The 14995-nt window shown below is 42.2% G+C and overlaps 1 protein-coding gene across 1 annotated transcript in view; it reads right to left on the reverse strand.

The window, feature by feature from the left end:
* The window catches only part of UST (uronyl 2-sulfotransferase), a 328787-nt gene that overhangs the window by 124835 nt on the left and 188957 nt on the right, over nt 1–14995 (reverse strand). The window contains exon 6 of the mRNA XM_025193114.1: nt 11563–11716. Within this exon, the coding sequence (XP_025048899.1) occupies nt 11563–11716 (154 nt within the window). The remainder of the gene's footprint in view (nt 1–11562; nt 11717–14995) is intronic.

A 14995-nucleotide genomic window follows, 5' to 3' on the forward strand; every position in this document is an offset into this window, starting at 1 on the left:
ATCGAAGGCTTTTTTGAAGTCAGGATATATGACATCAATCTCTTCTCCCTTGTCCAGGTGATAGGTCACCTGGTCGTAGAAGGAAATGAGATTGGTCAAGCAAGACCTACCCGCAACAAACCCGTGCTGGCTATCCCTTAAGATGTTGACGTCGGCCAGTCCATTAAGGATGGCCTCTTTAATAAACTTTTCTAAGATCTTCCCCGGGATAGAAGTCAGGCTGATGGGCCTATTGTTAGCCGGATCCACTTTCCTCCCTTTCTTGAAGATAGGCACCACATTGGCCTTCTTCCAGTCTTCGGGCACTACACCAGAGCGCCAAGAGTTTTCAAAGATCCGTGCTAGAGGCTGGGCTATGATGCTCACCAGCTCCTTGAGTACCCTGGGGTGAAGATTGTCAGGGCCAGCTGACTTGAAGGTATCCAGCTTCTCAAGATGTTCCTTCAGAAAGTCAGCATTAATGGAGGGCAGGGGATCACCCTCACCCGGACTTCCCGGCCCTGTAGCGGGCATGGGCGTTCCATGGGACTGATGAAAGACTGACGCAAAGTACCTATTACTAGTGGCCCTCCCTCTCACCACTGCGAGGCAGTTTTAGCTGCATCCTCTCGGAGCCCGCACCACACTAGGCTATGGTGCAGCTCCTTCACCCCCACCTCTGTATTGCCCTGCGCAGCAGCAGTGCCAATGTGGAGCAGTTGCAGGGCAGCTCACAAGCGGCAGTGAAGGAGCTGCACCACAGCCTAGTACAGCGCGGGCTCCCAGCAGCTGCAGCAAACTGCCTGGCGGCAGTGAGGAAAAAGGGCCACTTCCCCCCATGCCGAGCAGCAGTTTCTGCCCGGCCACTGCTGCCCCTACCACTGCTGCTCAGCCCTGACAGGCAGGCCGGAGCTGGCACAGGGCCCAGGCCCAGCAGCAGCTGTGTGGGACAAACTGCTGTTCTGTGTGGGGAAAAGTGGCCCCTCCTGCTGCTGGCACTCCCTGGTTCAGCCGCTCAGAGTCTACAGTGGGGCGGCAGAAGCACAGGGTCCCAGCCAGCAGGGCTCTATGGAGCTATCCTAGCTCCTCTCTCTCTCTTTGTTGGCGCAAACCAGCCCAGCTCCATAGACCCCTGCCAGTCTGTGCCCTGCGCTCCTGCCGCCCCACTCTGGGCCCTGCCAGCACTGGCCCCGGGACACTGGCACAGGCCCTGTGCTCCTGCATGCCCCTCGCTTCCACTCCCCTCAACCCCACCACTGCTTTCCAGCCCACCTGCCGGCCGCTCTACACCACGTGTCTCCTGGCTGGACCACAGGACTCAGGAGGAGTCAGCCCAGTCTAGCCCCAAGGACTGGGGTGATCACCTGTGGTCCTCCCCTACCTCCCTGCCCCACTTCTTACCTGAATTTCCTGCTCCAGAGCAGGGAGGCTTGAACAGCCCCATGGTCCTAGGTCAAGCTGGGGGTGGGGTGGGGCTGGGCAGGCCTTGCTGTTTAGGGTCCTGCTCCTGTCTCCTGTCATCTTTGACGGGCAGCCTGGGGCAGATGAATATTAATTTTCTAAATTTTTTAGGGGCCCCACAGGCTGAATAGAATGGCCTGGTGGCCTATAGATTTTGTATGGTAATCTAAATCTAATTATTCTATTAGTTAGTGCAGGAAATCTACATTTGTAAACAAAATATTAAATATACCTATATGCATTTCCTTGTGTACATTTCATCATCACTCTTCTAATTCTTTGGGCTGAGGGCATGATCCTCAAATAGTCTGACCTCCTCCTCCTGAACATGGCTCATCCTCTGAAGCCACTGATCATCAGTCTGTCCTCCAAGTCACTATTTTTTTTATTTATTTGGTTCATCCTACAGTTAAGAGGAACTGCTATAAAAGCATGCTCCTCTTTTCCTGTGTCCTACCTCCTATATGCCTTTGCAAGTTTCTCTTTAAAAATAGTATCAATGCTTCAATGACTTTGTTTTATATTTGGGAATTTTCCACTCTTCAAATTCCAGGCCCTTGCAGAGAAAACTGGAGAAATCTGGTTCTTTTAATAGCATTTCCCCAACCCATTGCTCCAAAATGTTTCAAACTGAATAAACAGTCATTAAGGGTTAACAACCCACCATCCTACCCAGTCTGAGATATGTGGAGTCAGCCATCTCCTGCCAGGGTTGTACCATATTTGTGTTGGTTTTCCATGATTCAACAACTCCATGTCAACCAAAATTCATAAACTGCATGTAAACCAAGTCATCATAATGTGTAACAAAAGTGAATGGTGTTTTGAAAAGGAAAAAGGATTTTTTTTCAGATTTGGGTATAAATTTACTGCCAATGGTTTGACAGTAGTGCTTGGACCTGTAATACCATTGACTTAAATGGGACTTCTGAGCTTCGAACACCTAAGACTTTGGTGTTTCCCAGGCTGTAAGTTTTTGTTTAGTTTTTCCCAGGTTGTAACATTTGCAAAATATTTTAAAGTCCTTGATTACAAAGCAGCCATAAACTTTAATGAAAAATATGGCTGGCCCAAATTTTTGTATTCTAAGGAAGAGCATTGTGGTTATTTTATAAAGGACTTTACTGGAAAGGGATGCATCACAGATGATCTAACTAAAGGAAAAAATACATTAAAAAGAATAGCAACAACAAAAATATCCATACAATCCAGGTCTCTCTATTTACGTTAATACAATCATGAGTTTCTGAAATCTGAAGGGTTGTAAGGATGCAGTTTTCAGTATTATACTATTTATTTATCCTCTGCGTGTCACACTCAACTAGGTTAATAAAAAATGAATCAGAGAGGTTTATTTTCTGCCTTTCACGCTGTAGCATAACACATTTGAGTAGCAATCTCCACATAAGCAGCCTTTGAAATGTAAAAGCAGCCTTTAGATATAGAAGTCAGCAATGAAAATGTTTCTTTTAATAGTATACTTTAAACATCTTTTTATAAGTTAGCCCACACCCAAATTTGGAATATAAAATCTCTCACATGGTTTCCTTAACTTCATGATTTTATAAGTGCTTAATGCAGAATAGGAGAATCTAAGTGAAAAATAGAGTACTTTATGTGCTAGAGCATACACATTAGCTGAACAAATACTGAAATATGAAAGACAAATATACAACATTGTTGCTGAGAGTTAATATTGTAAAAGGGAACAGCTGGAGACTATTAAAAGAACTCATTAGAGGAAAGAAAAAGAAAACTGTTCTAATTGGGTCAGCTGACAGGTGGCCATGCTTGAGAAGCACCCTGCCTACATCCTGAATGGTAAGCATCAGCTATTACTGCTACTGTGCAATCTTCAAATGGGAATTTACAGCTGGCAAATCTGAGTTTTACCACTGTTAGTCAGACTAAAAGACTTGAAAAGAATATTACCAGTCACCTCAGAACCAAGATATAAGACCCAGGGACACAATGCAGGGAATCCCAGGAAAGTGGTCCTCGCCCTTACCTTGGGCAAATTCAAGAGGAGGTTGAATGATCATCTGTCTGGGGTCTTGTGAACCCAGCATTCATTCCTGCCTATGGCAGGGGGTCAGGCTAGATGATCTGTTCAGGTCCCTCCTGACCCTAGCTACTATGATACTATGAATGACCATGCCTCTGTACATAGATTTGGATGGGGGGGGGGGAAGAGTGCAAAGGAAAATTAAGATTTGTTGGGGCCCTGGGCAAGAAGAGAATTAGGGGCCCCTTCCAAGGGAGCTGGCTCCAGCAGGGATAGGAGCCCCTTCCTGTCTTCCCTTTCTAGTGCTGGTACTGCAGAGGTGTGTGACTCGGTTCTCACTCACCCACTGGCAAGTTATAGTGAGCAATATAAAGTAAATAAGAGGACTACCTGCATACTTTCTAGTGTCAAATATGCAAATAAGTATGCAAATAAATCTTCTTATTTGCTTTATATTGCTCACCATAACTGGCCAGAGTGAATGAGAACTGGGTCAGACTTAAAGAATAATTATCATATACCATAAATAAATAAGAAAATATCATATATACTTCTTGGCCCCTTGTTGGCTCAGATCATGCGTATTGTCTATGCTTGCCGGGAAAGGGAAACACCATGACCACTGAAGTGGTCTTCCTATTTGTACCCGGGGAAAACCGCTCTCTTGGCACGGGGATAATACCTGCCAAGGTAATGTATAGTAAACCTCCCACTTAGCTGCTGGAGTGGGAAATTCTTGGCTTTATTCCCACTTTATGAAAAGGGGAGACTCCTCCCCTTTCCTGTGGCCATATGGCTGAGGGCAAGCAAAACCTGGGGACATCTGAAGCCCAAGTCTCTGGGTTTGGGCCTATAAGCAGGATGCCTGCCAAAGGATTTGGAAACATCTTAAGCCCCAGATGGGGGTGGAGGATGTTTGCCAGTAGTAGATTGACTTACGGTTCTGGACTGACTCAGAGATTTGGAATATGATTTGGCAAATTTGTCTTGGAATATGGAAAATTCAAATTTAAAAAAAGATTATCATATACCAGGCATCTGGGGGCCACTGGGCCAGGGCCCCACTGGCCTGTGTGTTAATCTGCCTGTGTGGGGATGGGGGGAAAGTGGGGAAGTGATAGAGTCAAAATATAGTCTAATAGTTAAAAGCTCAAAACTGGGAGTCATGCAATTCAAAAGCATTTTTTTTTCCTTGCTCTGTAACATTCTTACCTTATGAATTTGGGCACATCACTTTTTTTCACTTGTGTCTCAGTTTTCTGTAAATGAAAACACTTTCAGACCATAGAGAATTTGCTGGGAGAGTTAATCAAATAAACTCTATAGCTTACTTTAAGATCCTTGGTTTGAAGACACCTTATGAAAAAAAAACTTGTGGGGAAGGGGGGAGTAAATGGAAGAGATATGTGTAATTTCACATATGTGTAAATGCATTCATGTGCACGCACACACTCACATGATAAGAAGAATGGCATTAACTAAAGGGCATCCAGGACTCTGTCTCCTGGCCCCTGATACCTCTGGAGGCTGTCTTTAGCACATTGAAAACTGTAAAGAATGTTTATTTATGGAGTTAAAATGATGCAGTAAATATTTGTCCCAATTTTGCAAACAATGTTACCTAAAGAATTTGATGACTAATAGGAAGCATGATGTCATCTCTACATTTTAATTAATAAGAAACCCTCCATTCCACAAGATAACCATGCACTTAGCTCACAGTGAACTTAGCAGAAATTATTTTTATCCAAAATAAGGCTCAAGTAATCAGGCCCAATTTTGTTACTTATTGCTGAAAAAAGAAGAACAAAAAAAGTCATGACAGGATAGTTAGATTTCCAAGGAAAAAGAACGGGGAGAAAAAGCCACTGTAAACAAGATCCAATATTACTTTCAGGAGCATCCCTAGGGGGTGGGGGCAAATTGGGGTGACTGCCCTGGGCCCCACGGAGCTGGGCAAAGTGGCTGTGGCCCCTCCTGCAGGGCCCACCTACTGCTAGGACTCTGCGCTGCCAGCTTCACATCTGGCCACTCGTCCCCTCCCTGCCACCACTGCCTTCTTCGTGTTCGGGCCTCACACAAGCTGATTTGCCCTGGGCCCCATGCCCTGCTAGGGTCATCTCTGATTGGTATATACTTGATATAGTTGACTATTTTTATTATGTGAATATATTTAATTACTGATGTCGTTTATAAAAGATAGTATATGACTGGAGCTAAACATTTTTAAAGACTCAATTACTTAAATATACATGTGTAAAATGCTTATTAAAACACAGAATACCTGAGTCACAAAACATGAAGTTTTCACTGTTAGGATACATTAACATAGGAAATGCAGAAAGGTATTGTGTCAGCAAAACGAGTTTAGTTGTTCAGCATTTCCTGTAATTTTTATCACACACATGTAATGAACTAAATAGTAACACACTGATTTACAGATTGCACAAAAAAACCAGATTTATGCCACATGCCTCGCATGTGTTGCTGCAAAGGACCTTATATTTAAAGTTTCCTGACTTCATCTGATTTTTACTTTGTAACTTCAATGTTACATTAATGTATTTTCTGAATTTGTTTAATCTAAAGGTAAAAAGAAAAAGTCTTAAATGAAACTACTTGCATGAGGCAAAACAGATTTATAGATTGGGAAAGACTTAAAATTTATTTTTTTAATCTTACTAAATTAAGAGAGAGAAAGGTGAAGGGATATATTGAAACTTTTGAAAATGTTCTTTCTTGAACTGAGACTTAGTGGGTGCATCTTCACATGTGCTTTACTGTAGAACTAATTAGCTCTGCAGTAAAGCGTTAATCTACACGTGTGCTGGTATTAGGCTACAGTAAATTAACTCCACCATAGGATACGACTGTCCAGGACAGTCATATCCTATGGTAGATTAATTTACTCCTGGAGCTGCTCTGCCCTGGCTCAAACTGCTGCAGTCCCAGGTGCATGTGCAAACACTGAGCCCAAGAGCAGCTGAGTCCAGCGTGAACTAATTATACATGTAGATGCACCCAGCATGGATTATAAAATACAGTTTTACTGAAACTGTGAAAAGCTTCTGTAAACAATGTGTAGTTCCGATTGTAGGTTGACCTATAGAGGCGACACGTTTTTATGGTACTTTCTTGGGGGATGGGAAGGGAAAGATTGACATATAAATCTTTTCCTTTGTTGGAATCTGCATTTCATGATACATCCATCTCTTCTGGACCTTTTGTATGAAATTATGCCATTGACTCAGTGGGTTTTGGAACCCATACTGGAATGAATCAAGAGTGTCTCAGTTGAAGTCAGTGGAATTGTAGAAGCATTTGTATGCAATGTGATCATAATCAGGACCACCTTTATTCCCTGAAACCCAGAAGACATCAGTTTGCATCACCTTACTCATTTTTGTGCATTTCACCCCAGAGTCCTAGATCAAAAAATTGTTAAAAAGCATAATGCTAATGTCAACTGATAAAAATCTCTTTGCTTTAGTTTCTCACATTGCTGGTGTAATTGATGTCAACAGTTTCTGAATGACACTACTGAGTCATCCATTAACAAGATGTTTGGAAAAACAAAACAATTTTGAAGAAAAGGGCATATCTTCAAATCCAGCGATTTCTTGAATACAACAGAGTGTTTTGTTTTGGTTTTTTTTTTAACAAAAACCAGCTGCTAGAAATTGGAGTCTGATTATACGCAAAAGATAGAGTAAGAGCAGGTTCTGTGGCTTGCCTGTTGAAACTGAAAGTAAAATCTACAGGAACCACAGAGAATAGAACAATGAGCAGGTTCAGCTCCCCAGCTGCTGCTACTTAGTGGGCATGTCTGCACATGCACTTTAATGAGCAGTTGACTATATTACTGCGCATTAAAGCATCACGTAAGAAATGTGACATTATGCTAATGCTCAGTCTACTGTGCATTAGGGGTTACTAAAAAAGCATGCAAATGCACTACTGTGCATTAGCACAGCCTAATGTGCGTTAATTTAGTACCTCACATTGGAGGTACTAAATTTAACGCACATTAGAAAGGGCGCATTAATGCAAGTGTAGACGAGCCCAATTTCTACAAGGAGAAGTCTTTTTTTCTTCATTCTGCCTTTCAAAAACAAGGTGTGTATTATTTTTTGGTGCACATTGTATACAAGAAAATATTATATTCATGGTAGTTTATATTGCTTGTATTCCTTGTGAGAAACTCTTCTCCCCTTCTGAACTCTCAAATCCAAATCCCCAACTCGTTGGCTGGATTTCCTTTTGAGAGCTACTGCCTTACCTAGGATGAGAATGGGGAATTTACTTTACCACCGCTGGATTGAGTGCTTCCAGGCCCAAAGCACTTGAGACAAATTATATTCACTAAAATGGATCAAAAACAGCTTCTGTAATTTTATGGCAATAGGAGGAGGGAACATTCCAAACGAATACATCTGAAATGATACTTGAAATGGACTTAGTGTTTTCAGACCATTTCACACTATACTGTAACCCATGCTAAAACATCACTGCTATTTACCTTTAGAGAGGCCTGGGTCTGATCTGTTTAGGTGACTAGCATTAAACCCCACTTAAACAGAGGCAGTGGTCTTCACGGGTAAGGCTATGCTGTGTGGGGAAGCTCACATTGCAGAACCTGTCTTTTACATATCTGGCTTCTGAATAAAGAACTTAGGCAGCTCCACAGTAAATGACTCATGTAGACGCACCCACTGAAAGTCAGTGGAAATATTGGTGCTTATCATGTCTGACAACTGGATCTAATGGTGTAGGTCTCCAAAACAGACTTCATCTCCTTAACTTCAGATAGCCATCTTTGAACATATCCTTTTTAGCTTTTCACAGAAAAAGAATCTCAAATGCTCAGAACCTAGAAGGCAATAAAAGGACCCCATAATTATCATGATTTTTAAGTCAGGTCTCATGAGTTCTCAAGGTCTGATTCATGATTCTTGAATATTTAATGTTAGGAACACCAGTATGAAGTGATGGGGAGGGCCTTGTTTCTGGAAAATAATATGAACTAGTTTGCAGCTACTTAATTAGCTTTTTCTTGAATATGGTTTCCTATCTATCTAGAGTGATACCTGTGCTATCTCATAGTGCAGAAAAAGGCACAGAGACATCTTGCTCCAAAAGAGCTTTATTGCAACTGCTAACACATACAAAGATGGCTGTCAACCCTTAGGAAGGGTGTTAACCTGTATTGCTAAAATACTAGGCTCTCACTTTGAATTATGTAAGAAAAATGTAATTCACATCACCTGCATTTCAGCGTGTCAGAATAGGAAAAGACCATTTCCAGAGCAAAGACTGGTTTTGAATCACTGATCAAGATGGGGAAAGGTATGAGAAGGAGCTAGGTTCCAGCTGTCATTGCAGAGGTATGAGCCATTTTACACTTACAGCACTTTATGGGAGATCACCCAGAAGCAAACTGTCCTGTGATTCACTCCACTTCCACTATAAAAAAAACCTTCTTTAATATACCCTAGATGGCTTACTTCTCATCTAGAGACACTCTTTAGGAAGGAACTGTAGAGGATTGCAGGCAGAAGCCAGTTCAGCTATCAGCTGTATACTAAATGCAATAGTGGTGCATTTCCAGTGGTAAAACGGGTTGCTTATTTTGTCTGCAGCTAGATAAAGCATCTGACTGAGCAGATTGCAAAACTATCATTGAAATCCATTAACTAGAAATATAAGTCTACATATCTCTCTCCCCTGCAAAGGAAAAGATAAAGGTACAATTATATACTATAATCTTTGGTAACAGATTTTCAAACAAATCTAACGTTCTGAATGACTGACTTTTGTAAAGATGAATTTCACTGGCAGCTGGACTATACTTTCCTCAGAGCTGAACAACAGCCCTCTTTGAGTGAGACACCTGACAATCAAAGATTGCCAAAAGGAGGGGGATAGCATCCAAAAGGGGCTTCTAATAGGGAATAATGGGCAGCAAAGACTCAAACAGAAAAATGCAAACTGATTTTTAGAAAGTGCTGATGCTGTCTCTGAAGGAGGAAAATGCCCTTTGAGCAAAACCACCAGGCTACAGACCCCTGTATTACAATAGCTGAAGGCAATACTTTTTCTTCATTGAAGTTACAACTTCTACATCTATATGTATGTATGGCTCAAACAACACACAAGACACATGTACGCTTACCAGAGAACAAAGGTATTAGGTCACATTTTCTATTCTGCTATTAATATTTAAAGGAACAAGTTTCAACCCTGTAAAAGTGCCTTCAAGAAGCATAACTGCTGAACATTTTTGCACTGAGTCCATTTTAAGCCTTAAGGAATGGGTTAAACTGCAAAAAGCCCTATGAAACACCCATCTGTTTTCAAGAAGTCAGTCTTGAAAGGTGCTGATCACCATACCTCCCCCATTTAAATGAGGTAAATGGGGTGAGGACACTTGGATTCTTGCAGGATCAAGTACAAAGTGTGCTAATAATTTTGTTTAAAGGGAACACGTGACAACGCTAGAAAACTACACTTTTCCAAACTGTTCTGTCCCATGTGCACACCAGGGAACACAAACACACGCACGTTGCACACACAATGAAAAGCTATTAGCCTGCCTTCCAAGGGCATGCATGAGGACATCAAAACTGACCCAGCTGCCTCAGAGGCTTCTTTGTATCCCCGACAAAGTAAATGCAGAAACACTTTGCCACATTTTCAAATGAGGTTTTAATTATACAGCAGATGTGATAAAATTTTAAAAGGCTAAGTGCAAAAAAACCCAATAGAACCTAATTTATAAACTGACATTTAAGTATCCTAAGCAGACATGTAATAAAAGTAACAGAGCCCAAAAAACTAATGTAGCTTAGCTATAGGGAAAAACAACTTTATTTAGGTTCACGTGACCTATTTATTGAAACAGTTGCTTTAGAATTGTGCTGTGGAGTAATAATTCAGGGGTGTGGTATGAAAAAATAAAGGCTGTACCTCATACTTCATTTACCTGCTTGCCCCTCCAAAACAGCATAAGATAGTGCTGTGGCAATCACAGTCGCACAATAAGAATTAATATCCACAAACTGGAACTAGAAAGAGTCGAAATCAGCCTTTCTGAATTGTGCTGGAGTAAGATTAGGTTTATTTCTGGTTGCTAGGTAAGCAGAGTAACTTCAAATTTCCACTGACTTACAAAATTTCACTTCTGTTTTATACTGACCTTTCATTACCGTACTGTTTTATACACATATCTAATGACATCATGTAGTAAGCGATTACGGGTGAAGGCTGGCCCACTTCAAATCAAACACAATTTTACTATTGACTAGAAGGGGGACCATGATTTCACTGCAGCTATTTTTCTTTTTTGGCATTTACATGCTACATGTTGAGAGTTTATCTATGGGTACACAACATATCAGATAGATCATTCTGCATTTCAAATGACTGCTGCACTCATATCCCGTATCATCATGTGAACAGTGCACAATGAAGTCCTGGGCCACAACCAAGAAAATTTTTAGGCACTATAGCAATACTTCTGCTATTAAAACAGAACATAACCACCAGGCTCTTGCAGAGACCAAAAGTTCAACAGTAGTATCATTTAGGGTCAACAGAGAAAGCTAAGCCAATAAAATTAAGAACTGGACCTATATTAGTGCTGTGAAAGACTCCACACACATTTAGCTAATCTAGTTCATACTGTTTTGCAGTGAGAAAATTCAATGTTTTGGTTCATCCAAATTTCTGAGGCATTCTAGCAAAATGGCATGACAAACAATTTGACCTCGGTATCTATTTAGAGATACAGCATGAAAAATGCAAGTAGAATCATTCAAAATGACAAAGAAATGTCCACTAAACTCAGTGTAAAAAACTCCAATTTCAATGGCATTTATATGTTGCCAAAGGTTAGATGACCTATAATCATATAATTATATTCCTGACCAAGGCAGCTTATGCAGTACAGCAGACCACAATCTAGGCCAAACAATTTAACACAAAGCCTCAGGCTAAGAATGATTGAGGAGAGGCTGAAAATTCTTATTCTCCAATTTCTCAAGCATCTAGTTTGAATATTGGCAAATGGATAGAGAATAACAACTATTTTGTTACACCTTTAACTTAAAGCAACTTACTAGATATCTTTCTTCTTGTCTCATGCTTGGAGTACGGATCATGTGATTCTGCTCCCCTCTCCAGTCTCCAAATCGCCGAAAAAAATAGTTGGATAAAAATCGGTTGACCGGATCTCTAATAATGTTGATGTACACTGGCTGATCTCCTCCAAACCTAGCATAGGAAAATGTGTAGAAGTCATCAGTAGGCTGCAGACAGGCACATTTGCATTTCATAATCAAATAGTACTGTCTACAAAATTTCAAAGCTGTTGTAAGATCATACATTGCAAAGGACATTCTGAATCATTACCAGCTCCTTACAAAGTAGCATAAGGCTCATTTAAACTTGAAGGTAACTACACTATTATACTAGACAGTGTAGGGTGCCACTATGGACTAATTCATTCGGAGAAACATGAGCTTTCATAGCAGGGGTGTCCAACTGGCAGCCCATGGGCCACATTTAGCCTACAAAGGGTTAACATTCATCCCGAGTTAAAATCATGCTTGACAACTAAATTGAATCCCCACATTTTGATTTTTTTGGGACTCTGCTTTCCCCCCTTTATTTTCATCAGCAGGGATTTAAGATTTTGTTAGTGGGCTTTTAGTTATAATTAGATATTTATACAGTACTTTCCAAGGCACTTCATAAAATATGACATACCTCAGCCTCAAAGAATTTAAAGTGTGAACCATGACTACACAAGATTTTAAGGAAAAGGTAGGGAGAGTTAAGGTGATACCAGCCCAGGCCACCACATCTTGTGAAACCATAAAGTGTGCTGGCTACAAATGACCAACTCCCAGGATCCTTAAAATTCTGGTTTATTAGATGGAACGTGCAAAATTGATAGAGTCAAAAACCATAAAGCAAACCTTCAAATTACGAGGGGTACTGTCTCTCAAATATCCCACCACACACACACACGGTCAAGGGGCAGCAGGGCAGGCCCTACAAAGAGAGGCTAAAGGGCCTGAACCTAGTCAGCCTCCACTAGAGAAGGCTGAGAGGGGATCTGGTGGCCATTTACAAACTCATCGGGGGGACCAGCAGGAAGTGGGGGAGGCTCTGTTCCCACAGGCACCACCCGGGGTTAAGAGGAATAACGGCCACAAATTGTTAAAGAGAAGGTTCAGGCTGGACATCAGGAGACATTACTTTACAGTTAGGGCTGCCAGGGTCTGGACTGGGCTCCCAAGTGAGGTGGTCTCCTACCTTGGGGGTCTTCAAGAGGAGGCTAGACAGATATTTGGCTGGGGTGGTATGATCCCGGCGCCCATTGCTGCCTGGGGCAAGGGGTTGAACCTGATGATCTGTTTAGGCCCCTTCCAACCCTAAGTACTATGATGTAGCAGCTGCAATAGAGCACCGGTGTCAGGTATACCTATCCTGTAAACAGTGCGAGTCCTGGCCTAGTCATAATAGTGATTACGCATGCGTAGGATGGCTGGAGGTTAGAAGTCTCTGGAACATCTAAACTTCTGACCTTGATGAGGCTATGACTTACTTAGAAAACTGAGGCATGCGCAGTTAAAACCTTGTTATATAACAAAAGGGTGGGAACTTTATGTTAATAAGTTATGAAGTGATAATGAATATGAGTGGTCCAAGAAAATGATACTGTTGAGTGACTTTGATTGATCGAGATGTGCAAGCAGTGACTGGACCATGGTATGATTGGCAGGTGGCGTGAGGCAGCCACTGCAAAAGCCAGCGTGAGGCACCATCTTGGGGGTGCTTGTGTATGTGTGTATGTTGGTGTGTGTGTGGGTGCATATGTGGTGAAAAGTGCATGCACCGAGAAGCTGCGAGAGCTGAGTCTGAGAGCCTAAGAGTTTTGCATGGTATTGAACCTGCTGGAGAGGTTGGGAAGATTGGGAGTGCAGGTGCTGAGTGCTGTGTGTGGGGACACCAGACTTCTCATCTGAGATGCTCACCTTAATTTCCCATCGGACGGGTAAAGTATCACCCTTCCCTTTTGAGGTCTCCAAGTACTGCATTTGTGGAGGAAAGGATAGAAATCCTCTGCCTGACAGGGACCAGACAGCAGGCCCCTGCAGCCTGGGTGTCAGTGCTTTTGGCTGCCACCTGGTATGGCTCTCTGTATGTAGCCTTCTGTTAAGTGCTGCTATGATTATTGTTACTTTTGACTTCTGATACAGATTGGTTATTAACCCTTACTTGGTGTTTGCCATTAAGAATAGTGGGCCTCCGGGTGGGGCTGGGCCACAGGCCAATATTCTGAGGGATTAACCCCTTTTAAGTGCAAGTCAATCATAGGCCCCTGGCACAGCAGAGGCCTAACAAACCTCTGTCCCTGTCATTACCATTGCCCCTGTGCCAGGCCAGTTTTCAATCCTAAGCATTAGAGTCTGCCATCGATGGCCAGTCGAGGTTTCCTCCAAGTGTTGTTGTTTCCAGAAGGGGGTTGCCAGCTGGTCTTTTTGGCTGGATGGGTAGAGTGTTGGTCAGGTCAAGAGGGTGCCACCGAGGGTTACGCTTCACAGCTTCCTATCCTCCCCTGGCAGACTCCTGTGCTCCCCCCAGTATTCAAATTTGCCCGATCCAGGGGCTCCTGACCCTTGTGGGACATCCCCTGGGCAGCTGCCAGGGGACAGCTGTCAGCCCCCGGGGTCACATTCATTGGTACATGCAGTTCCGAGTGTCCATTGGTGATTTTGATTAATTTAGTTTTTGGCATTGTCCGGGCCCTGAAAGCGGCTGATCGGAACGTATTCAGTCCCAATAGCTGGTCTTCCACATTTATTAACTCAAATGGGGGCTTCTGTTCCTTTAACAATGAAGTTTCAGGGAGTTCTGGACTCTGTATTGATCCTTTCCTCTTGTCAGTCTGTGGTTTTGTAGGTGTTAATCCATGCTTGTTAACTCGTTATTGTAGCTAGCTGCTTTCCTTCACCCACCCACCCACCCCCATTCATACAGAGATCAGCCCCGATACATAGAGAGGGTAGTTCATTCCCACACTTGCTACTACTGTCACAGCATGCAACTTACTTCTAAAAAAAATAAAATACATTTGTTACAAAGTTGAAAGCATAAAATATAAAAGGTGAAATGCCATGACACATACAATAGATAGAATACCAAATACGATGAGGGGAAAAATACAAATACACAATACCATACTATATCTATATAAGCCCTTATCAAATGTGATTTCATAAAGCATCTATTTTATAGAATACCTAAATAATTCCATATCCTTATCCTTATAGTGAAAAGAAAGAAGAGAAGGGAGGAAGGAAGAAAACAGAGAAGAAAGAGAAATACCCCAAGGAGGGACTGGCAGTGCAGGCAAGAAGCCTTTGCTATGTGGAGTGGGGGGCTTCATGGTATTGGAGCAGGCAAAAAGGGGGCTTCTTGTTACAAGTGAAGGCCACTTCACAAGTTCCAGTATGCTGGGATCTCTTTTTTGCTGTCTTTCAA

The sequence above is a fragment of the Alligator sinensis genome, unplaced genomic scaffold, assembly GCF_000455745.1.
Source record: "Alligator sinensis unplaced genomic scaffold, ASM45574v1 scaffold786_3, whole genome shotgun sequence".
NCBI lineage: Eukaryota > Metazoa > Chordata > Crocodylia > Alligatoridae > Alligator > Alligator sinensis.